Genomic DNA, 26,083 nt, shown 5'->3' on the forward strand with positions numbered 1-26,083 from the left:
CTCTACCCATGCTTTTCTATAATTTACCATATATGCCCGATGTAATGCCGTAAGCTAAACTACTTTATTTCCATTAATTTCATTGATGTCAACACCAATTTATTGAAAACAGAGAAAAAAAGAAACAACATTTTTTTCTTTGTCCTTGCTGCTGAATTAAATGAACTTACTTTTGGGAACTCTTCCATATGTATTTCATGATGATACCAGTTATTGGTTGGATGTCCCCTATTCCCCTGAAGCAGGTTGAAAAAAAAAAATCTAAATAAATTAAAAATAAATAAATAAATCATTTATGATGTATTAGTATTTAGAATAATTTTTATAACGTCAAGTTGTCTTTTTTCAAAACAATGATTTCAGCTCAATATTAAACGATACAAAAAATAAAATGGATGCTTATTGTTTCATCACAAACAAATTAGTAAATTCATGCGTCAGTAGCATTTGTGTGATGAGAAGCACAATAACGTCAGATAATGTCAATAAAAAAATTGTTTTTGATTGAAGCAGATTTTTTTCCTTCATTGTCTGATCTGTTTGTAGCAATGTGAAGCCATCATGCAATATGTATACGATAATTTAAAAATTAATAATACCTTTGTCACATTTTCCAATTGCATGTGTTAAATTATATTGTTAACCTGAGAAAACTTGATATTGCATCTTAGAACGTAAGAAGAGCGAACAACACAAACAAAACCAATTTGTGAAAAAGCAAAACAAAAACACAATCATTTTTAAACGATGTCATGACGGCACAAATACTCATGGTGTCAGTGTGCACCAGTGAACGAGTTCACAAGCTCTTCTCCACCCAAACCCCGTTGTTGTGCTGCGGAAGGCAAACGCTTAGTGTAGGACTCCATTGTGGCAGTTTGGTTCCTTTGGAGGATTCGAGAATTCGTAACTGCATTGCCTTGCATTATTTTTGATTTTCAAACTCGACCAATTTCCCCCAAAATATGAGGCTTAAATCTGTGGTGACCGGCTGCATTACCTTCATCCTCATTGTTCTCTACCCAGTCTGTGGGGACGTGAGCTACTCGATACCGGAGGAGATGAAACGTGGATCTGTAATTGGGAATATTGCGAAGGACATCGGAATTGATTTGGCCAGACTGTCTGCTCGGAAGGCCCGCATTGACTCTGAGGACAACGGTTTGATTTACTGCAGTTTAAATCTCAATACAGGAGACCTGGTAGTTCAGGACCGGATTGACAGGGAAGGGCTTTGTGGGAAAAAGGCGTCGTGTGTTCTGAAGCAGGAGCTTGTGTTAGAAAATCCTTTAGAACTGCATCGAATCAGCCTCAGCATTCAGGATATCAACGATAATTCACCACAGTTTAAAGAGGGATCGCAAAAATTTGAAATTAGTGAATCGGCAGACAAAGGGTCACGTTTTCTTTTGGACGAGGCGCTTGATGCAGACATCGGCGAGAATGGAATTCGAGGTTACAACATTGAGCAAAACGACCACTTTAAATTGAATGTAAATAGTAATTCGGGTGGTCGAAAATATTGTGAATTGGTACTTGAAAGGGAATTAGACAGAGAGGACAAAAACGAGATGATGTTGTTGCTCACTGCAGTCGATGGAGGCTCCCCTCAGAGATCAGGCACTGTAGTCATACACGTCACTGTGCTGGATGCTAATGATAATGTCCCAGTGTTCAGCCAGTCAGTCTATAAAGCCAGTCTGCCGGAAAACTCTCCGCAAGATACACTTGTGATCACTGTCAGTGCGACTGATGCAGACGTAGGTTTAAATGGCGACGTTACGTATGTGTTTAGTCATGTGTCAAGTGAAAATGAATTATTTTCTCTCGACCCTAAAACTGGGGAGGTTAAAGTGGCTGCGCCCCTGGACTATGAAAAAGAATCATCATATGAGATGCAGATTAATGCAAAAGATGGTCTGGGTTTGGCTTCAGGTGCGACGATAATAATTGAGATTACTGACGTCAATGACAACGCGCCGGTTATACAAGTGAAATCACTGAGTAATCTAATACCTGAGAACGTGTCACCTGGTTCAGAGGTGGGCATCATTAATGTGCAGGATAGAGACTCTGAGAATAACAGACAGGTTCGCTGCTCAATTCAACAAAACGTTCCCTTCAAGTTGGTTCCCTCCATCAAGAACTATTATTCTCTGGTGACCACAGGACAACTGGACCGAGAACTGGTGTCTGATTACAACATTACTATCACTGCCACTGACGAGGGCTCTCCACCTCTGTCCTCCTCTAAAACTGTTCACTTATCTGTCGCTGACGTCAACGACAACCCACCTGTGTTTGAGGAACAGTCGTACAGCGCATATGTGAGTGAAAATAACAAACCTGGCTCCACTTTGTGTTCCGTCACGGCTCGAGACCCCGACTGGAGACAGAACGGGACTGTGATTTATTCTCTGTTGCCTGGTGAGGTGAACGGTGCCCCGGTGTCCTCCTATGTATCCGTGAACGGAGACACGGGTGTGATCCACGCCGTCAGGTCCTTTGATTATGAGCAGCTGAGGAGTTTGAAGGTGCACGTGATGGCCAGAGACAACGGTTCTCCTCCGCTGAGCAGCAACGTGAGCGTCAGTGTGTTCGTGTCAGATGTGAATGACAACTCTCCTCAGATCCTGTACCCCGCCCCAGAGGGCAACTCCTTCATGACCGAGCTGGTGCCCAAAGCTGCGCACGGAGGCTCTCTGGTGTCCAAAGTGATCGCGGTGGACGCGGACTCTGGACAGAACGCCTGGCTGTCCTATCATATAGTCCAATCCACCGATGCGGGACTTTTCACTATCGGTGTCCACAGTGGAGAGATCAGGACGCAGCGGGACATTTCTGAGAGTGACAGCATGAAACAGAACCTGATTGTGGCAGTGAAAGATAACGGACAGCCTCCTCTCTCTGCCACCTGTTCCATGAACTTGATCATTTCTGACAACTTGGCTGAGGTGCCAGAGCTCAAAGACATTTCCTCTGATGAGAAGAATTCCAAACTCACCTCTTATCTGATCATCGCTCTGGTGTCAGTGTCCACTTTCTTTCTGACCTTCATCATCATCATCCTGGGTGTGAGGTTCTGTCGCAGGAGAAAACCCAGAATGTTGTTTGATGGAGCAGTGGCCATCCCTGGTGCATATCTGCCTCCTAATTACGCAGACGTTGATGGCACAGGAACTTTACGCAGTGCTTACAACTATGACACATACCTGACAACAGGATCTCGGACCAGTGACTTTAAGTTTGTGACATCTTACAATGACAACACGTTGCCTGCTGACCAGACTCTGAGGAAAAGTCCTTCAGACTTTGCTGATGTGTTTGGAGACAATGATAGTTCTCCTGAGGTAGGAACACTTTCTGTTTTCCTGCCCCCCCCCTCCCACACACACACACACACACACACACACACACACACACACACACACACACACACACACACACACACACACACACACACACACACACTCCCCTTCAAGAGTATAATCTTGCTTGTTTCCTTCTTTTCTCTTGTGCGATATAGTATCAGTGGTTTTTTGAGATGGTTCAGCTGTTGTCTGATTGGCAAGACTGAGCCCAGTTACAGTTTGGCTTGATGTTTTGTTTTGATTTTTGGTGCACTGCCTTCTTGTAGTTGGACTATATAATATGTCTTTTGTTTCCATAATAATGAAGACACTTTTTTTGCTTGATTCCATTTATTTTGGCTTTTGGTTTTATGTTGATATAGTTACACATATCAGTGAATTGTCCATTTCACTTTATTTTAGAATCCAAATATGTGCAAAAGCAAATTGAAAGTAAAGCAATCAGCGGGTATATACAGACAACATTTCTGCTGTTCATTTTTTTTTAACATTACTTTATCACTTACACTTGTACTTCATAGAGTTGCTTGTTGTTTCATGTTTTCGTCATCATGGGTTATCAGGCTGACAACTATAGGCTGAGGTCTTTTTTTTAATTTAATGGATATTATAAATGTATTTTTCTAAAACATTGAGGTTGATTTATATTTTATTTCCAAAATCACGTTGATGTCTGCTCTGATTTGTCTTAGAGCAGTTCATGACATATGTTACTCTGTCTATGGTCCTGAATTTTGGTAAATTCATGCCACACGTTGCTCCTATCTATTCATTTATCAACATACGTAATTTAAGTGTTTTGGCATTTGACATTATTTTTTACAGTACCAGAAACGTATTTTAATCTACAAAAATGACAACAGAAACATAAGTGTTTTTTTTCAACTTTACACAACTCTTTAGCATATTAAATTGTCACTGTTCCTCACGGGATGGCACATTTCTCACATTGTGTCTTTCCTAACAACATAGAAAGTTGTCCTTAAACAATAACACATTGAAAGTTACATTTTCTGTTCTTCATGGTTTTAAAATGAAATGGAGCACATAGCACTGCTCCATTTTACTGCTGATAGAGCACTGCTTTGCCGTGATCATTAATCAATGGATAAAATCCTTACACTTTTATCGCTTCGATAATGTTATATTGAAACGTGTTACAGCATGACGCTGTCATGACAGTATTAATGCTCATGGTGTCAGTGTTCACCAGTGTACAGGATTGGAATCTGTTCTCCACCCAGACTGCGATTGCTTCCCGCTCGGCAAAACACGCTTCGCGTTGGACTCCACTGTGACAGTTTCATTCCTTTTGGAGGTTTTTGACACACTGTTGTGGTATTTTTCGCTCGTGCTTTGGTGGAGTTTCATGTATATTTTTATGTTTTGTGTAAATATGAGGGCCATGCTTTTACGGATTCTCGTCCTTTCGTTCATCGTCATTGTCCTCCGCCCCGTCCACGGAGACGTGAGTTACTCGATCTTAGAGGAGATGAAACGTGGATCTGAAATTGGAAATATCGCGAAGGATCTTGGACTTGACTTGGCAAGACTGTCTGCTCGGAAAGCCCGTATCGACACTGAGGATAATACTGTTAAGTACTGCAGTTTAAACCTAAATACTGGGGACTTGATTGTTCAAGAAAGGATCGACAGAGAGGGGCTTTGTGCAAAAAAGCTGTCGTGTGTTCTAAAGCAAGAGCTTGTGTTAGAGAATCCTTTAGAACTGCACCGTATTAATATTCGCATTCAAGATATAAACGACAATTCCCCACAGTTTAGGAAGGAGTCACTTAAATTCGAAATCAGTGAATCGGCAGATAAAGGTGCACGGTTTCCGTTAGATGAGGCGCTTGACGCAGACATTGGAGAAAATGCAGTTCAGCTCTACACCCTCCAGAAAAATGAAAATTTTAAATTGAATGTGAATGCTCAAGCGGGAGGGAGAAAATATTGCGAATTGGTTCTCGAAAAAGAATTAGACAGAGAGGATAAAAACGAGCTGATGTTGTTGCTCACTGCAGTCGATGGAGGCTCCCCTCAGAGATCAGGCACAGTAGTCATACACGTCACTGTGCTGGATGCTAATGATAATGTTCCAGTGTTCAGCCAGTCAGTCTATAAAGCCAGTCTGCCGGAAAACTCTCCTCTAGATACACTTGTGATCACTGTCGGTGCGACTGATGCAGACGTAGGTTTAAATGGCAACATTATGTATGTATTTAACCATCTTTCTGATGAAAATGAGCAATTTTCTCTAGACCCAATAACTGGAGATGTTAAAGTAAGTGCGCCTCTGGATTATGAAAAAGAATCATCATATGAGATGCAGATCAGTGCAGAAGATGGTCTGGGTTTGGCGTCTTATGCGACATTAATAATTGAGATTACTGACATCAACGATAACGCACCAGTTATTCATCTGAAATCACTGACTAACTCCATACCTGAGAACGTGTCACCTGGTTCAGAGGTGGGCATCATTAATGTGCAGGATAGAGACTCTGAGAATAACAGACAGGTTCGCTGCTCAATTCATCAAAACGTTCCCTTCAAGTTGGTTCCCTCCATCAAGAACTATTATTCTCTGGTGACCACAGGACAACTGGACCGTGAACTGGTGTCTAATTACAACATTACTATCACCGCGACTGACGAGGGCTCTCCACCTCTGTCCTCCTCTAAAACTGTTCACTTATCTGTCGCTGACGTCAACGACAACCCACCTGTGTTTGAGGAACAGTCGTACAGCGCATATGTGAGTGAAAATAACAAACCTGGCTCCACTTTGTGTTCCGTCACGGCTCGAGACCCCGACTGGAGACAGAACGGGACCGTGATTTATTCTCTGTTGCCTGGTGAGGTGAACGGTGCCCCGGTGTCCTCCTATGTCTCCGTGAACGGAGACACGGGTGTGATCCACGCCGTCAGGTCCTTTGATTATGAGCAGCTGAGGAGTTTGAAGGTGCACGTGATGGCCAGAGACAACGGTTCTCCTCCGCTGAGCAGCAACGTGAGCGTCAGTGTGTTCGTGTCAGATGTGAATGACAACTCTCCTCAGATCCTGTACCCCGCCCCGGAGGGCAACTCCTTCATGACCGAGCTGGTGCCCAAAGCTGCGCACGGAGGCTCTCTGGTGTCCAAAGTGATCGCGGTGGACGCGGACTCTGGACAGAACGCCTGGCTGTCCTATCATATAGTCCAATCCACCGATGCGGGACTTTTCACTATCGGTGTCCACAGTGGAGAGATCAGGACACAGAGGGACATTTCTGAGAGTGACAGCATGAAACAGAACCTGATTGTGGCAGTGAAAGATAACGGACAGCCTCCTCTCTCTGCCACCTGTTCCATGAACTTGATCATTTCTGACAACTTGGCTGAGGTGCCAGAGCTCAAAGACATTTCCTCTGATGAGAAGAATTCCAAACTCACCTCTTATCTGATCATCGCTCTGGTGTCAGTGTCCACTTTCTTTCTGACCTTCATCATCATCATCCTGGGTGTGAGGTTCTGTCGCAGGAGAAAACCCAGAATGTTGTTTGATGGAGCAGTGGCCATCCCTGGTGCATATCTGCCTCCTAATTACGCAGACGTTGATGGCACAGGAACTTTACGCAGTGCTTACAACTATGACACATACCTGACAACAGGATCTCGCACCAGTGACTTTAAGTTTGTGACGTCTTACAATGACAACACGCTGCCTGCTGACCAGACTCTGAGGAAAAGTCCTTCAGACTTTGCTGATGTCTTTGGAGACAGTGATGGATCTCCTGAGGTAGGCAAGAATACATACTCTTTTTCTGCTGAGATTAACAGTGTTTCCTTTTAAACCTACATCCTAGAAGTTGTGTTTTGTTTGAATCTTTTTGAGTCTTCTTGCCTAATTCACACACCAAAAAAAATCCCTTATTTTTTGGCACAGTAATATAAACAATGAGTATTATTTAATATAATTACATTTTGACTAATTAGAATTGACATTTATTTTTCAAAATAATACAAATCCTTCACGGAAATAAAGTTGCTTAACATATGTTTTTAATTTTTAAATAACAACGTCTCTCGCATTTCTTAATACTTTTAAGAAGTTGTCTTCATCTGTAAAATTGAAGAAAAGGTATTCATCACATATCTTTTTTTTTTTTTAATTATTTTAACATTTTCAACACACATGCAACTACACTGCACTAAAAGAGTAAGACGTCATTTTATGAATATATATTTTACCTTTTGAAGCGACTATGATTATGACGCACAATTATCATGAAAGGGAATACTGCTGTGTTTGAAAACTTCCGACTTAAAATAACCATCATCATCATCATCATCATCATCATCATCATTTTATTATTATTCCTAGCTTTTTTTCTGATGACTACGCACTTGCAGAATCGTGTACTTTGTATAGGATGCTGTTTCCAAAGAACCCTCATGATGTCGCAATGTACCTACTCTTTGAATTTGCGCATTACCTTCCGCCCTCTGCTGTTAACAAATATTCGGTCTCGAGTGCAGCAGATGACAACACAGAGACAATTTGGGTTTGGCTCGTGGTGATTTCGAAATAAGTTCGTTATTTTTCAAAAGTATTTTTCTCTTGAATTTAACTGAAACGATTTTTAATCGGTATAATGTTGTACCTAGTGGTGGCTGCAGTGAGACGCTGCCTTGCTCTGCTCCTCGTTTGTATACATTTTGCGAATGGGGATATCAGCTATTCCTTTCCCGAAGAACTGAAACGTGGTTCAGTGATCGGGAACATCGCCAAAGATTTGGGTCTGGATATTAACCGACTATCTACTCGGAAGGCCCGCATTGATGCAGAGGGGAGCGACCGACGCTATTGTGAATTAAATCTTCAAAATGGAGACCTGACTGTTGCCGAGAGGATTGACAGAGAGAGCCTTTGTGGAGACAAAGCAGCTTGCATCTTGAGAGAAGAACTGATGTTGGAGGGTCCATTAGAATTACACCGAATCAGCCTCCATGTCCAAGATGTTAACGACAACTCTCCACAATTTAATGACGAACTAATTGCTATAGATATTAGTGAATCCGCCGATAAGGGCGCTCGTTTCCCAATTGAAGAAGCACATGATGCTGATGTGGGTAAAAACTCGGTGCAGTCCTACAATTTGCAGCGGAATGATTATTTTATTTTAGGTGTTGGCACTAATACTGTTGAACTCGTCCTGAACAAAGAGCTCGACCGAGAAAGCTTAAAGGAAATGAACATAGTTTTGACAGCTCTTGACGGAGGCGCTCCACAGAGGTCTGGAACTGTAGTCATTCACATCACAGTGCTGGATGCTAATGATAACGTCCCGGTTTTCAGCCAAGCCATTTATAAAGCCAGTGTACCAGAAAATGCACCGATTGGCACAGTCGTTGTGACCATGAGCGCTACTGATGCAGACGAGGGCTTAAATGGAGACGTTACATATAATTTTGGACACATTTCAGATGATATTAAATCAACGTTCATGATTGATCAAAAAACGGGAGACGTCACGCTGAAGACGAACGTCGACTATGAAACAGCACATTCCTTTGAATTGCGCATTACAGCAAAAGATGGCCTTGGGTTAACATCTTATGCCAAAGTAATCATAGATGTAACTGATGTTAATGACAACGCCCCGGTGATATATTTAAAATCATTAACCACTCCCATTCCTGAGAACGTGTCACCTGGTTCAGAGGTGGGTATCATTAATGTGCAGGACAGAGATTCAGACAATAACAGACAGGTTCGCTGTTCCATTCAGCAAAACGTTCCCTTCAAGTTGGTTCCCTCCATCAAGAACTATTATTCTCTGGTGACCACAGGACAACTGGACCGTGAACTGGTGTCTGATTACAACATTACTATCACTGCCATTGACGAGGGCTCTCCACCTCTGTCCTCCTCTAAAACTGTTCACTTATCTGTCGCTGACGTCAACGACAACCCACCTGTGTTTGAGGAACAGTCGTACAGCGCATATGTGAGTGAAAATAACAAACCTGGCTCCACTTTATGTTCCGTCACGGCTCGAGACCCCGACTGGAGACAGAACGGGACCGTGATTTATTCTCTGTTGCCTGGTGAGGTGAACGGTGCCCCGGTGTCCTCCTATGTCTCCGTGAACGGAGACACGGGTGTGATCCACGCCGTCAGGTCCTTTGATTATGAGCAGCTGAGGAGTTTGAAGGTGCACGTGATGGCCAGAGACAACGGTTCTCCTCCGCTGAGCAGCAACGTGAGCGTCAGTGTGTTCGTGTCAGATGTGAATGACAACTCTCCTCAGATCCTGTACCCCGCCCCGGAGGGCAACTCCTTCATGACCGAGCTGGTGCCCAAAGCTGCGCACGGAGGCTCTCTGGTGTCCAAAGTGATCGCGGTGGACGCGGACTCTGGACAGAACGCCTGGCTGTCCTATCATATAGTCCAATCCACCGATGCGGGACTTTTCACTATCGGTGTCCACAGTGGAGAGATCAGGACACAGAGGGACATTTCTGAGAGTGACAGCATGAAACAGAACCTGATTGTGGCAGTGAAAGATAACGGACAGCCTCCTCTCTCTGCCACCTGTTCCATGAACTTGATCATTTCTGACAACTTGGCTGAGGTGCCAGAGCTCAAAGACATTTCCTCTGATGAGAAGAATTCCAAACTCACCTCTTATCTGATCATCGCTCTGGTGTCAGTGTCCACTTTCTTTCTGACCTTCATCATCATCATCCTGGGTGTGAGGTTCTGTCGCAGGAGAAAACCCAGAATGTTGTTTGATGGAGCAGTGGCCATCCCTGGTGCATATCTGCCTCCTAATTACGCAGACGTTGATGGCACAGGAACTTTACGCAGTGCTTACAACTATGACACATACCTGACAACAGGATCTCGCACCAGTGACTTTAAGTTTGTGACGTCTTACAATGACAACACGCTGCCTGCTGACCAGACTCTGAGGAAAAGTCCTTCAGACTTTGCTGATGTCTTTGGAGACAGTGATGGATCTCCTGAGGTAGGCAAGAATACATACTCTTTTTCTGCTGAGATTAACAGTGTTTCCTTTTAAACCTACATCCTAGAAGTTGTGTTTTGTTTGAATCTTTTTGAGTCTTCTTGCCTAATTCACACACCAAAAAAAATCCCTTATTTTTTGGCACAGTAATATAAACAATGAGTATTATTTAATATAATTACATTTTGACTAATTAGAATTGACATTTATTTTTCAAAATAATACAAATCCTTCACGGAAATAAAGTTGCTTAACATATGTTTTTAATTTTTAAATAACAACGTCTCTCGCATTTCTTAATACTTTTAAGAAGTTGTCTTCATCTGTAAAATTGAAGAAAAGGTATTCATCACATATCTTTTTTTTTTTTTAATTATTTTAACATTTTCAACACACATGCAACTACACTGCACTAAAAGAGTAAGACGTCATTTTATGAATATATATTTTACCTTTTGAAGCGACTATGATTATGACGCACAATTATCATGAAAGGGAATACTGCTGTGTTTGAAAACTTCCGACTTAAAATAACCATCATCATCATCATCATCATCATCATCATCATTTTATTATTATTCCTAGCTTTTTTTCTGATGACTACGCACTTGCAGAATCGTGTACTTTGTATAGGATGCTGTTTCCAAAGAACCCTCATGATGTCGCAATGTACCTACTCTTTGAATTTGCGCATTACCTTCCGCCCTCTGCTGTTAACAAATATTCGGTCTCGAGTGCAGCAGATGACAACACAGAGACAATTTGGGTTTGGCTCGTGGTGATTTCGAAATAAGTTCGTTATTTTTCAAAAGTATTTTTCTCTTGAATTTAACTGAAACGATTTTTAATCGGTATAATGTTGTACCTAGTGGTGGCTGCAGTGAGACGCTGCCTTGCTCTGCTCCTCGTTTGTATACATTTTGCGAATGGGGATATCAGCTATTCCTTTCCCGAAGAACTGAAACGTGGTTCAGTGATCGGGAACATCGCCAAAGATTTGGGTCTGGATATTAACCGACTATCTACTCGGAAGGCCCGCATTGATGCAGAGGGGAGCGACCGACGCTATTGTGAATTAAATCTTCAAAATGGAGACCTGACTGTTGCCGAGAGGATTGACAGAGAGAGCCTTTGTGGAGACAAAGCAGCTTGCATCTTGAGAGAAGAACTGATGTTGGAGGGTCCATTAGAATTACACCGAATCAGCCTCCATGTCCAAGATGTTAACGACAACTCTCCACAATTTAATGACGAACTAATTGCTATAGATATTAGTGAATCCGCCGATAAGGGCGCTCGTTTCCCAATTGAAGAAGCACATGATGCTGATGTGGGTAAAAACTCGGTGCAGTCCTACAATTTGCAGCGGAATGATTATTTTATTTTAGGTGTTGGCACTAATACTGTTGAACTCGTCCTGAACAAAGAGCTCGACCGAGAAAGCTTAAAGGAAATGAACATAGTTTTGACAGCTCTTGACGGAGGCGCTCCACAGAGGTCTGGAACTGTAGTCATTCACATCACAGTGCTGGATGCTAATGATAACGTCCCGGTTTTCAGCCAAGCCATTTATAAAGCCAGTGTACCAGAAAATGCACCGATTGGCACAGTCGTTGTGACCATGAGCGCTACTGATGCAGACGAGGGCTTAAATGGAGACGTTACATATAATTTTGGACACATTTCAGATGATATTAAATCAACGTTCATGATTGATCAAAAAACGGGAGACGTCACGCTGAAGACGAACGTCGACTATGAAACAGCACATTCCTTTGAATTGCGCATTACAGCAAAAGATGGCCTTGGGTTAACATCTTATGCCAAAGTAATCATAGATGTAACTGATGTTAATGACAACGCCCCGGTGATATATTTAAAATCATTAACCACTCCCATTCCTGAGAACGTGTCACCTGGTTCAGAGGTGGGTATCATTAATGTGCAGGACAGAGATTCAGACAATAACAGACAGGTTCGCTGTTCCATTCAGCAAAACGTTCCCTTCAAGTTGGTTCCCTCCATCAAGAACTATTATTCTCTGGTGACCACAGGACAACTGGACCGTGAACTGGTGTCTGATTACAACATTACTATCACTGCCATTGACGAGGGCTCTCCACCTCTGTCCTCCTCTAAAACTGTTCACTTATCTGTCGCTGACGTCAACGACAACCCACCTGTGTTTGAGAAACAGTCGTACAGCGCATATGTGAGTGAAAATAACAAACCTGGCTCCACTTTATGTTCCGTCACGGCTCGAGACCCCGACTGGAGACAGAACGGGACCGTGATTTATTCTCTGTTGCCTGGTGAGGTGAACGGTGCCCCGGTGTCCTCCTATGTCTCCGTGAACGGAGACACGGGTGTGATCCACGCCGTCAGGTCCTTTGATTATGAGCAGCTGAGGAGTTTGAAGGTGCACGTGATGGCCAGAGACAACGGTTCTCCTCCGCTGAGCAGCAACGTGAGCGTCAGTGTGTTCGTGTCAGATGTGAATGACAACTCTCCTCAGATCCTGTACCCCGCCCCAGAGGGCAACTCCTTCATGACCGAGCTGGTGCCCAAAGCTGCGCACGGAGGCTCTCTGGTGTCCAAAGTGATCGCGGTGGACGCAGACTCTGGACAGAACGCCTGGCTGTCCTATCATATAGTCCAATCCACCGATGCGGGACTTTTCACTATCGGTGTCCACAGTGGAGAGATCAGGACACAGAGGGACATTTCTGAGAGTGACAGCATGAAACAGAACCTGATTGTGGCAGTGAAAGATAACGGACAGCCTCCTCTCTCTGCCACCTGTTCCATGAACCTGATCATTTCTGACAACTTGGCTGAGGTGCCAGAGCTCAAAGACATTTCCTCTGATGAGAAGAATTCCAAACTCACCTCTTATCTGATCATCGCTCTGGTGTCAGTGTCCACTTTCTTTCTGACCTTCATCATCATCATCCTGGGTGTGAGGTTCTGTCGCAGGAGAAAACCCAGAATGTTGTTTGATGGAGCAGTGGCCATCCCTGGTGCATATCTCCCTCCCAATTACGCAGACGTTGATGGCACAGGAACTTTACGCAGTGCTTACAACTATGACACATACCTGACAACAGGATCTCGCACCAGTGACTTTAAGTTTGTGACGTCTTACAATGACAACACGCTGCCTGCTGACCAGACTCTGAGGAAAAGTCCTTCAGACTTCGCTGACGTGTTTGGAGACAGTGATGGATCTCCTGAGGTAGGACAACATTCCGTCGTCCTCTTTTCGAGCAGCTTGAAGAATCTACTCATCCATTTTTTTTTCATATAAATATATATACATATATACATAACTTGCACATGTGTTTTTAATAATTCATTTAATCGTTAGGATTTTTTTTAAAGCAATTACCTAAACAAAAGGCACACACACACACACACACACACACACACACACACACACACACACACACACACACACAAAATCGTTTAGTTTCATAGATTTAGTCGAGGAATTAGGTTTGCATTATTTTGCGATATTTTATGCTGCAATGTATTTCGGGTGTGAGTGACGTTTGGCATCAGTTTAACTGTCAATCCGTCTCTGTCCACGGTGCTGAAAGCTGTCTGCCAGATTTTACTGCGAGTTTTAATGTCGTAGATTCGGTATTGTGATTATCCTGGATGTGGCAACTTGGCATTTTTGATACGTTTATACTTCGTTTGTTTTTGTTGGCGTTACAGTGGCATTGCGTAAATGTTCAATTTTACGACGTAGTTTGTTGCAAACGTTGCCAAACATATGTGTTGTTTGTTTTTAACCTAAGCTTTGAAATGGGTCATAAGAAAAAAATGCTTCATATTACCAACTAATGGTGGATAATCAACAGCTCTTTTTAAGGACAAATAACAAGAAACTGAATCAGTCAAATTAATTATCCAACATTAACTTGCTATACCTCTCCAGATACGCGTGGTGTCAGTGTGCTCCAATAAACGCAGGGGCTTGGTTTCTCTCCACCCACTGTCTCAGTTATCTTCAAAGACTGACGCTGCTTTTTGAGCCGATGGAAAGACGTCTTTTTGAGCTGCAATTTTACTTGACTTTTATCTAATTCGAATTATCAGATTTTTTTTCCCCCTGTTCAATTTTAGTTCAGTGCTTGTTATATTCTTTTTTTTAATATTCTTCCCGAAACAATGGGTTTGGAATGCTCGTTCCTCGTTGGCCTTTCTTTTGTTTTCCTCTTTCGCCAACCAGTCCATGGGGATGTCAGCTATTCAATCCAGGAAGAGATGAAACGTGGATCTGTCATTGGGAATATCGCGAAGGATTTGGGACTTGATTTGTTGAGACTTTCTGCTCGGAAAACCCGCATCGATACGGAGGGAAACAACGCACAGTACTGTAATGTTAATCTGAGCACTGGAGATTTGATCGTGCAAGGACGAATCGACAGAGAGGGACTTTGTGCGAAAAAGGCATCTTGTGTTATTAAACAGGAACTCGTGCTCGAAAATCCTCTGGAACTGCACCGCGTTAGCATCCGCGTCCAAGACATTAACGACAATTCACCTCAGTTTAAAGAAGATGTGTTTAAGTTAGAAATCAGTGAATCCGCTGACAAAGGTGCCCGATTTCTTCTCGGGGAGGCGCATGATGCAGATATAGGTGAAAATGCAGTCCACGGTTACTCGCTTCAGCAAAATGATCATTTCAAGTTAAATGTGAATAGTCAGTCTGGTGGTCGAAAATATTGCGAATTAGTCCTAGATAAGGAACTTGATAGAGAGGAAAAGACAGAAATTATGCTATCATTGATCGCATTCGATGGAGGCTCTCCTCAGAGATCAGCCAGTGTCGCCATACACGTCACTGTGCTGGATGCTAATGATAATGTCCCAGTGTTCAGCCAGTCAGTCTATGAAGCCAGTCTGCCTGAAAACTCCCCTCTCGATACACTTGTGATCACTGTCGGTGCGACTGATGTAGACGAGGGATTAAATGGCGAAGTCACTTATGGTTTTGACCACGTTACTGACGATGAGAACAATATATTTTCCCTAGACTCTAAATCAGGAGAAGTGAGGGTTGCTCGAGTCATTGATTATGAGAGGGAGAATTCCTTTGAAATGCAGATCAGTGCAAAAGATGGTTTGGGGTTAGTGTCATATGCAACATTAATGATTGAAATCATGGACATTAATGACAATCCACCTAATATACACGTAAAATCACAGATGAACTCCATACCTGAGAACGTGTCACCTGGTTCAGAGGTGGGAATCATTAACGTGCAGGATAGAGACTCTGAGTCTAGTGGACAGGTCCACTGCTCTATTCAGGAAAATGTTCCCTTCAAGTTGGTTCCCTCCATCAAGAACTATTATTCTCTGGTGACCACAGGACAACTGGACCGTGAACTGGTGTCTGATTACAACATTACTATCACTGCCACTGACGAGGGCTCTCCACCTCTGTCCTCTTCTAAAACTGTTCACTTATCTGTCGCTGACGTCAACGACAACCCACCTGTGTTTGAGGAACAGTCGTACAGCGCATATGTGAGTGAAAATAACAAACCTGGCTCCACTTTGTGTTCCGTCACGGCTCGAGACCCCGACTGGAGACAGAACGGGACTGTGATTTATTCTCTGTTGCCTGGTGAGGTGAACGGTGCCCCGGTGTCCTCCTATGTCTCCGTGAACGGAGACACGGGTGTGATCCACGCCGTCAGGTCCTTTGATTATGAGCAGCTGAGGAGTTTGAAGGTGCACGTGATGGCCAGAGACAACGGTTCTCCTCCGTTGAGCAGCAACGTGAGCGTCAGTGTGTTCGTGTCAGATGTGAATGACAACTCTCCTCAGATCCTGTACCCCGCCCCAGAGGGCAACTCCTTCATGACCGAGCTGGTGCCCAAAGCTGCACACGGAGGCTCTCTGGTGTCCAAAGTGATCGCGGTGGACGCAGACTCTGGACAGAACGCCTGGCTGTCCTATCATATAGTCCAATCCACCGATGCGGGACTTTTCACTATCGGTGTCCACAGTGGAGAGATCAGGACGCAGCGGGACATTTCTGAGAGTGACAGCATGAAACAGAACCTGATTGTGGCAGTGAAAGATAACGGACAGCCTCCTCTCTCTGCCACCTGTTCCATGAACTTGATCATTTCTGACAACTTGGCTGAGGTGCCAGAGCTCAAAGACATTTCCTCTGATGAGAAGAATTCCAAACTCACCTCTTATCTGATCATCGCTCTGGTGTCAGTGTCCACTTTCTTTCTGACCTTCATCATCATCATCCTGGGTGTGAGGTTCTGTCGCAGGAGAAAACCCAGAATGTTGTTTGATGGAGCAGTGGCCATCCCTGGTGCATATCTCCCTCCTAATTACGCAGACGTTGATGGCACAGGAACTTTACGCAGTGCTTACAACTATGACACATACCTGACAACAGGATCTCGCACCAGTGACTTTAAGTTTGTGACGTCTTACAATGACAACACGCTGCCTGCTGACCAGACTCTGAGGAAAAGTCCTTCAGACTTTGCTGACATGTTTGGAGACTATGAGGGATCGCCTGAGGTAGGGAGACATAACACAACCATTATACTCTAGCTTTGTGCCCCTCCCCCCAATTTATTGTTCTTTTTACGTTATGTTTGAGTGTTCTTTGAAGACTAAAAGCTTTCTAGATGTTTAGTGTAACGTTTTGGCTTATGTCTTATTTTTTCTTAAATTTTAATGTTCATTAGGACTACCTAAAAATGTTTTTCATCAATTTGCTTATACAATTTACCGTTAGTTTTGCTGTTTTTTTTTTTTCGGTCAACAAATACACAAAACTACCATCACATTGAGGATGCAGCACACCATTTTCTACCAGATTTTCCTGCGTGACATTTTTTTTTTTTTTTTTTTTTTGAATGTAACTTATCAAACTCTTAATTGAAATTTTACAATATCTCATAACATAGGTATGGTGCACACATTTTATTGTTTTTCCTCCACGGCTTTTATATCTCATCATTACTCACAATTCTGCAGTGGTAGTTACATCTCAGTAGGAATGTGGTTATTTTTTTGTTTGTTTTTTTGATAACATTGTCCATGATTGCTTTGACCACATCAAATATCACATGAAGGGAGCCGTCCCTTTTTATCCACTTTTAACTAAAATGTATATGATATAACCATGCAATTAAGTGTGACAAAATTAATTTTGCTTGAACAATTGCACCTGACAATGTATTCTATGTCCATAGTCATTCTCTCAGATGAAGCATTGTAGTTTTATCTTACTAACGTCACCGTATTTAACTGATACCTGCTCTCATCGCAGTAGCTAAAGTCTTTATATTTAATTTAATCAATTTTAATTTAATATCTGCGTTCTCTTGCATTCATGTTTGAAATAATTGTGATCAGACATATTTCTATGCCATGATTTTATTACACAATCGATGAATTAAGCATCGAAAAAAAACGGATTAGTTTATTTTATACAATGAAACTTAGAGGCACAATGCTTTTATTAGTCACAACTTTAAATAGAGTAGCCCAAGTTTCAATTAATGGTAAGTGCAAATAACCATGAAAGGATTTATTCGCAGCTACTCCGTAAAATCATCATTTGTTTTCTGAAAACCTTTGAGCCATTGGTTTGTGTTTTTGATATATTCTCTTTAACATTGCAAGGAGGGAAGAGACTTTGACAGTTTCATATTTTATATAAATAAGTATCACTATCTTGACAATGCCAAGGGAAATTGTTCCCCCATCACATTGAATGACATTTTGAAAAGACTGTAGAACAGGCACATGGACTCAGTTACCTTAGGTGCAGTATCCTTAAATTGATTGCCACACAATCACAACATTTCTTAGATTTACCAACAAAACAAAAACGTATTTTAAATGCGGTTCCTATATGGGTTAACACATGATATCAATATGAACATAATCAAATTGAAATAAAGGAAAATTTGAACTTGACAAAAACATTTTGATATATATCTGAACCATACAATTAGATGCAATTTTGACGTAACAATTGCAGCTGAAAACTTTTAAAGTGACGCTGCCATGACAGCACAAATACTCATGGTGTCACTGTGCACCAGGGAACCATGTGACAAGCTGTTCCCCACCAAGATTGGCTGCTGTGCAGAGGAAGGCAAAACGATTCGACAAAAGACTTCATTATTGCAGCTTGGTTCGTTCGGGGATCCAGGAGAGTGTTGACTTACGTATTTTTCCCCTTGTTATTATTATTGTATTCATTTTAATATAGCTTGACCGTAAAAATGAGACTTGTGATTTTGTTCATCTCCAGTCTTTTTTTCGCGTTCATTGTTCTCCACCCTGTCGACGGAGACGTGAGCTACTCGATACCGGAGGAGATGAAACGTGGATCTGTAATTGGAAATATCGCGAAGGACCTTGGACTTGATTTGACAAGACTGTCTGCTCGGAAAGCTCGTATCGACACTGAGGATACTACTATTAATCACTGCAGTTTAAACCTAAATACTGGCGACTTGATTGTGCAAGAACGGATCGACAGAGAGGGACTTTGTGCAAAAAGGGCTTCGTGTGTCCTAAAGCAGGAGCTTGTGCTGGAAAATCCTTTAGAACTGCATCGTATTAGTCTCCGCATTCAAGACATAAACGACAATTCCCCACAGTTTAAAGAGGAGTCGCTAAAATTTGAAATCCGTGAATCGGCAGGCAAGGGTGCACGGTTTCCGTTAGATGAGGCATATGACGCAGACATTGGCGAAAATGCGGTCCAGGGCTACTCCCTTCAGAACAATGACAATTTCAAGCTAAACGTGAACACAAAAGCAGGTGGTAGAAAATATGGCGAGTTAGTTCTGGAGAAGGAGTTGGACAGAGAGGACAAAAACGAGATGGTGTTGTTGCTCACTGCAGTCGATGGAGGCTCTCCTCACAGATCTGGCACTGTAGTCATACACGTCACTGTGCTGGATGCTAATGATAATGTCCCTGTGTTCAGCCAGTCAGTCTATAAAGCCAGTCTGCCGGAAAACTCTCCTCTAGATACGCTTGTGATCACTGTCAGTGCGACTGATGCAGACGAGGGTTTAAATGGCAAACTAACATATGGATTTGATCATGTTTCGGGTGAAAATCAACAGTTTTTTCTTGAACCCAACACAGGAGAGGTTAAACTGGTGGCACCACTTGATTATGAAAAAGAATCATCATATGAGATGCAGATTAATGCAAAAGATGGTCTGGGCTTGGCATCTTATGCAACAATAATCATTGAGATTACTGATATCAATGACAACGCACCATTTATTCATTTGAAATCACTGATTAACTCCATACCTGAGAACGTGTCACCTGGTTCAGAGGTGGGCATCATTAATGTGCAGGATAGAGACTCTGAGAATAACAGACAGGTTCGCTGCTCCATTCAGCAAAACGTTCCCTTCAAGTTGGTTCCCTCCATCAAGAACTATTATTCTCTGGTGACCACAGGACAACTGGACCGTGAATTGGTGTCTGATTACAACATTACTATCACTGCCACTGACGAGGGCTCTCCACCTCTGTCCTCCTCTAAAACTGTTCACTTATCTGTCGCTGACGTCAACGACAACCCACCTGTGTTTGAGGAGCAGTCGTACAGCGCATATGTGAGTGAAAATAACAAACCTGGCTCCACTTTATGTTCCGTCACGGCTCGAGACCCCGACTGGAGACAGAACGGGACCGTGATTTATTCTCTGTTGCCTGGTGAGGTGAACGGTGCCCCGGTGTCCTCCTATGTATCCGTGAACGGAGACACGGGTGTGATCCACGCCGTCAGGTCCTTTGATTATGAGCAGCTGAGGAGTTTGAAGGTGCATGTGATGGCCAGAGACAACGGCTCTCCTCCGCTGAGCAGCAACGTGAGCGTCAGTGTGTTCGTGTCAGATGTGAATGACAACTCTCCTCAGATCCTGTACCCCGCCCCAGAGGGCAACTCCTTCATGACCGAGCTGGTGCCCAAAGCTGCGCACGGAGGCTCTCTGGTGTCCAAAGTGATCGCGGTGGACGCAGACTCTGGACAGAACGCCTGGCTGTCCTATCATATAGTCCAATCCACCGATGCGGGACTTTTCACTATCGGTGTCCACAGTGGAGAGATCAGGACGCAGCGGGACATTTCTGAGAGTGACAGCATGAAACAGAACCTGATTGTGGCAGTGAAAGATAACGGACAGCCTCCTCTCTCTGCCACCTGTTCCATGAACTTGATCATTTCTGACAACTTGGCTGAGGTGCCAGAGCTCAAAGACATTTCCTCTGATGAGAAGAATTCCAAACTCACCTCTTATCTGATCATCGCTCTGGTGTCAGTGTCCACTTTCTTTCTGACCTTCATCATCATCATCCTGGGTGTGAGGTTCTGTCACAGGAGAAAACCCAGAATGTTGTTTGATGGAGCAGTGGCCATCCCTGGTGCATATCTCCCTCCTAATTACGCAGACGTTGATGGCACAGGAACTTTGCGCAGTGCTTACAACTATGACACATACCTGACAACAGGATCTCGCACCAGTGACTTTAAGTTTGTGACGTCTTACAATGACAACACGCTGCCTGCTGACCAGACTCTGAGGAAAAGTCCTTCAGATTTTGCTGACGTGTTTGGAGACAGTGATGCTTCTCCTGAGGTAGGACTGCTTTTCATTTCACTGAACCCTTGTCCAACGACATCAAGCAATAGCTAATATTCAAATTGATAGCAATATTCTATTCCCCCCATAAATTTTCATTTTGTAGTTTTGGTGGGTGTATGGTTCTTCGGTTGTGTAATTGGTTTTAAGCCTTTGCTGCTGTCTTTTTTTTTTTTTTAATTCCATCCATATTTCTGCCGCTTGTCCTCTGAATATAATTGCTGTTTTTCTGGATGTTATGGAATGTGTTTCCATATGTGGATATCAAAGGACAGTGGAACGGAGTTTTACAAGATTAAAAATAGAGTGATGTTTTATGATTACAGCAAAGCTTTACATGACAAACACGGTTTTAAAGCACTTAGTTGTTTTATTTGTCAGTGAGAATGATTTATTGTTTTACACATTGCAGACATGTTTTACTTTAAATCTTACTCACTCACTGGAGCTTGCTGTGCTTTCATGTGCTTTGAGCCAATGAGTGGATAACCGTGCTTGACTTCTGTCCATGGTGCTGAAATCTGCGAGACTTCCCAATTACGTTTTCAAATTGGCAGTGTTATTGGTTTTTAGTTTTGTATTTAATTATTATTGGGTAAAGTTGCATGAGTTTAGTTTTGTTGGTCGTACCATTATTTTTGAATTATTATGCACTATCCCATAAGTCAGAAATAATAATAATAATAATAATAATAATAATAATAATAATAATAATAATAATAATAATAATAATAATAACTGCAAGGTATTTTTTTTTCAAATGTACTTGTATAGCTGGTGTACTTTTTCACGAGGCCCATTGTGTGGTTGTATGTTTCCCCCCCTCTTACCAGTCCAAACGTTGTAATCCCTCTGTTTGATTGGGTATCATGTTTTTATTTAACTTATCTAGTATATAATTATCTGTTGCATTTTATTATTCCTTGGTTTTTACGCATATTTATCTTAAAAGTCGTTTGTGTATAGCATGGTTAAAACGTTTTACTTGGTAATTTCTTTTCCGTTAATGTTACTTGAATATTCAGTGAAATACAATGATGAGTTTAGACTGAAAGAATGAAATCAATATTTGTTTTTTCGTCTGTGAGTGACTGTTGTGCATGATTCACTCCTTTTTGCAACACCCAGATTGTCTTATTTGGTTGTGAAATTGCCTCCTTATCACGTCAAATGTGTTTGGACAATTTAGAAAGTTCCCCTGCTGATTTAATTGACTTCTAATTTTACGAAATCTTTATTTCCCCACACCTGCCGTGATGATATTGTGTTATGAGCAAAGCCGTCTCTCCTGTGGAACTGCTATGCATAGTTTATACTCATGGGGACGCTGTCGCACCAGTTAGCAAGTAAATGTTCAGCCTGTTCCACCCCCGGTTCTCTTATTGACCATCACTCTTCAACGTACCACCCTCTAACGCAAACATAACGTCCTGCTCGGTGTAATCGTTTTTGGTCAAGGCGCATTTTGACATTTGTGAACGAACCCATCTGGTCAGAGTTTACAGTGACGACGATGCAACGACACCGGGTCCTTCATAGACACGGATTTTTCTTTTTCTTTGTTGTGTGGCAATGTGCTCACGGAGACCTGAGCTATACCATACAGGAAGAGCTAAAGCACGGATCTGTTGTTGGAAATATCGCCAGGGATCTGGGCCTGGAGGTAGGCCGACTGTCTGCTCGCAAAGCCCGCATTGACGTGGAAGGGAGCGATAAACAATTTTTGCGGATTAATGTTAACAATGGAGATTTAACCGTCGCCGAAAGAATAGACAGAGAGGAGAATTGCGGGGAAAGGCCCTCGTGCGTTCTCAAATTCGACTTGCTGTTAGAGAATCCGTTGGAGCTACACCGGCTGTCTCTGCAGCTGCAGGATGTGAACGACAATTCACCAGTTTTTCCAAAGGAAATCGTTAAACTGGAAATTGGAGAATCGGCAGACAAAGGCGCAAGGTACCGCATTAACGCTGCGCATGATGCAGATATTGGCAAGAACTCTGTGCAAAACTACGTTCTCCAACAAAACCCATACTTTGTGTTGAGAACTCAAACGTCAAACGCTGGCACAAAATACGGCGAGCTGGTTTTAGAAAGGGAGTTAGACCGAGAGGAGGAGCAGGAAATGAAATTAGTTCTCACAGCGGTGGATGGCGGCACTCCCCAGAGATCAGGAACTGTAGTCATCCACGTTATTGTACTCGATGCAAACGATAACACTCCAGTGTTTACTGAAGCCGTGTATAAAGCAACCTTACCTGAAAATTCTCCTGTAAATACTCCCGTTGTCACAATAAGGGCAGTAGATGCAGACGAAGGTGTCAACGGGGAAGTAACATATGAATTTAGCCGAATTTCTGATAAATCACAAAAGCTTTTTTCACTGAATGAGAAAAGTGGAGAAATAGTTGTATCTGGAGTTATAGATTATGAAGAAGGTGTCAGATACGAAATTTTTATTGAGGCTAAAGATGGTTATGGCCTGTCTTCTGAGGCAAAGCTAATTATTGAAATAATTGATATGAATGATAATGCTCCAGTGATATATGTACAATCCCTAAGTAGCCCAATACCAGAAAACATGTCACCTGGTTCAGAGGTGGGCATCATTAATGTGCAGGACAGAGACTCTGAAAGCAACAGACAGGTTCGCTGCTCCATCCAGCAAAACGTTCCCTTCAAGTTGGTTCCCTCCATCAAGAACTATTATTCTCTGGTGACCACAGGACAACTGGACCGTGAACTGGTGTCTGATTACAACATTACTATCACTGCCACTGACGAGGGCTCTCCACCTCTGTCCTCCTCTAAAACTGTTCACTTATCTGTCGCTGACGTCAACGACAACCCACCTGTGTTTGAGAAACAGTCGTACAGCGCATATGTGAGTGAAAATAACAAACCTGGCTCCACTTTGTGTTCCGTCACGGCTCGAGACCCCGACTGGAGACAGAACGGGACCGTGATTTATTCTCTGTTGCCTGGTGAGGTGAGCGGTGCCCCGGTGTCCTCCTATGTCTCCGTGAACGGAGACACGGGTGTGATCCACGCTGTCAGGTCCTTTGATTATGAACAGCTGAGGAGTTTGAAGGTGCATGTGATGGCCAGAGACAACGGTTCTCCTCCGCTGAGCAGCAACGTGAGCGTCAGTGTGTTCGTGTCAGATGTGAATGACAACTCTCCTCAGATCCTGTACCCCGCCCCAGAGGGCAACTCCTTCATGACCGAGCTGGTGCCCAAAGCTGCACACGGAGGCTCTCTGGTGTCCAAAGTGATCGCGGTGGACGCGGACTCTGGACAGAACGCCTGGCTGTCCTATCATATAGTCCAATCCACCGATGCGGGACTTTTCACTATCGGTGTCCACAGTGGAGAGATCAGGACGCAGCGGGACATTTCTGAGAGTGACAGCATGAAACAGAACCTGATTGTGGCAGTGAAAGATAATGGACAGCCTCCTCTCTCTGCCACCTGTTCCATGAACCTGATAATTTCTGACAACTTGGCTGAGGTGCCAGAGCTCAAAGACATTTCCTCTGATGAGAAGAATTCCAAACTCACCTCTTATCTGATCATCGCTCTGGTGTCAGTGTCCACTTTCTTTCTGACCTTCATCATCATCATCCTGGGTGTGAGGTTCTGTCGCAGGAGAAAACCCAGAATGTTGTTTGATGGAGCAGTGGCCATCCCTGGTGCATATCTGCCTCCTAATTACGCAGACGTTGATGGCACAGGAACTTTGCGCAGTGCTTACAACTATGACACATACCTGACAACAGGATCTCGCACCAGTGACTTTAAGTTTGTGACGTCTTACAATGACAACACGCTGCCTGCTGACCAGACTCTGAGGAAAAGTCCTTCAGATTTTGCTGACGTGTTTGGAGACAGTGATGGTTCTCCTGAGGTAGGACTGCTTTTCATTTCACTGAACCCTTGTCCAACGACATCAAGCAATAGCTAATATTCAAATTGATAGCAATATTCTATTCCCCCCATAAATTTTCATTTTGTAGTTTTGGTGGGTGTATGGTTCTTCGGTTGTGTAATTGGTTTTAAGCCTTTGCTGCTGTCTTTTTTTTTTAAATTCCATCCATATTTCTGCCGCTTGTCCTCTGAATATAATTGCTGTTTTTCTGGATGTTATGGAATGTGTTTCCATATGTGGATATCAAGGGACAGTGGAACGGAGTTTTACAAGATTAAAAATAGAGTGATGTTTTATGATTACAGCAAAGCTTTACATGACAAACACGGTTTTAAAGCACTTAGTTGTTTTATTTGTCAGTGAGAATGATTTATTGTTTTACACATTGCAGACATGTTTTACTTTAAATCTTACTCACTCACTGGAGCTTGCTGTGCTTTCATGTGCTTTGAGCCAATGAGTGGATCTCCGTGCTTGGCTTCTGTCCATGGTGCTGAAATCTGCGAGACTTCCCAATTACGTTTTCAAATTGGCAGTGTTATTGGTTTTTAGTTTTGTATTTAATTATTATTGGGTAAAGTTGCATGAGTTTAGTTTTGTTGGTCGTACCATTATTTTTGAATTATTATGCACTATCCCGTAAGTCAGAAATAATAATAATAATAATAATAATAATAATAATAATAATAATAATAATAATAATAATAATAATAACTGCAAGGCATTTTTTTTCAAATGTACTTGTATAGCTGGTGTACTTTTTCACGAGGCCCATTGTGTGGTTGTATGTCTCCCCCCCCCTCTTACCAGTCCAAACGTTGTATTCCCTCTGTTTGATTGGGTATCATGTTTTTATTTAACTTATCTAGTATATAATTATCTGTTGCATTTTATTATTCCTTGGTTTCTACGCATATTTATCTTAAAAGTCGTTTGTGTATAGCATGGTTAAAACGTTTTACTTGGTAATTTCTTTTCCGTTAATGTTACTTGAATATTCAGTGAAATACTATGATGAGTTTAGACTGAAATAATGAAATCAATATTTGTTTTTTCGTCTGTGAGTGACTGTTGTGCATGATTCACTCCTTTTTGCAA

At 42.6% G+C, this 26,083-nt stretch overlaps 5 protein-coding genes across 6 annotated transcripts in view; all 5 read left to right on the forward strand.

The window, feature by feature from the left end:
• LOC142901788 (protocadherin gamma-A11-like) overlaps positions 1-26,083 on the forward strand; it is a 218,723-nt gene that overhangs the window by 8,273 nt on the left and 184,367 nt on the right. The gene's annotated exons all lie outside the window — the stretch shown is intronic.
• On the forward strand, positions 765-3,577 carry LOC142901687 (protocadherin beta-15-like). The gene is made up of 2 exons (XM_076046306.1): positions 765-3,350; positions 3,527-3,577. Exons 1-2 carry the CDS (start codon positions 966-968, stop codon positions 3,575-3,577), a joined length of 2,436 nt encoding a protein of 811 aa, XP_075902421.1. The 5' UTR covers positions 765-965.
• Positions 4,721-7,206, forward strand: LOC142901688 (protocadherin beta-16-like). The gene has a single exon (XM_076046307.1). It carries the CDS (start codon positions 4,741-4,743, stop codon positions 7,204-7,206), a length of 2,466 nt encoding a protein of 821 aa, XP_075902422.1. The 5' UTR covers positions 4,721-4,740.
• Positions 8,009-16,984, forward strand: LOC142901690 (protocadherin beta-16-like). Its single transcript, XM_076046308.1, has 6 exons — positions 8,009-10,387; positions 12,705-13,188; positions 13,435-13,622; positions 15,605-15,760; positions 15,908-16,517; positions 16,764-16,984. Exons 1-6 carry the CDS (start codon positions 8,009-8,011, stop codon positions 16,982-16,984), a joined length of 4,038 nt encoding a protein of 1,345 aa, XP_075902423.1.
• LOC142901691 (protocadherin beta-16-like) lies at positions 18,527-25,106 on the forward strand. Its single transcript, XM_076046309.1, has 4 exons — positions 18,527-21,057; positions 22,667-23,013; positions 24,115-24,964; positions 25,074-25,106. The coding sequence occupies exons 1-4, from the start codon at positions 18,673-18,675 to the stop codon at positions 25,104-25,106; spliced, it is 3,615 nt and encodes a 1,204-aa protein (XP_075902424.1). The 5' UTR covers positions 18,527-18,672.

The sequence above is a fragment of the Nelusetta ayraudi genome, unplaced genomic scaffold (assembly GCF_046127955.1).
Source record: "Nelusetta ayraudi isolate G7.1 ecotype Tasmania unplaced genomic scaffold, CSIRO-AGI_Nayr_v1 ptg000090l, whole genome shotgun sequence".
Lineage (NCBI taxonomy): Eukaryota > Metazoa > Chordata > Actinopteri > Tetraodontiformes > Monacanthidae > Nelusetta > Nelusetta ayraudi.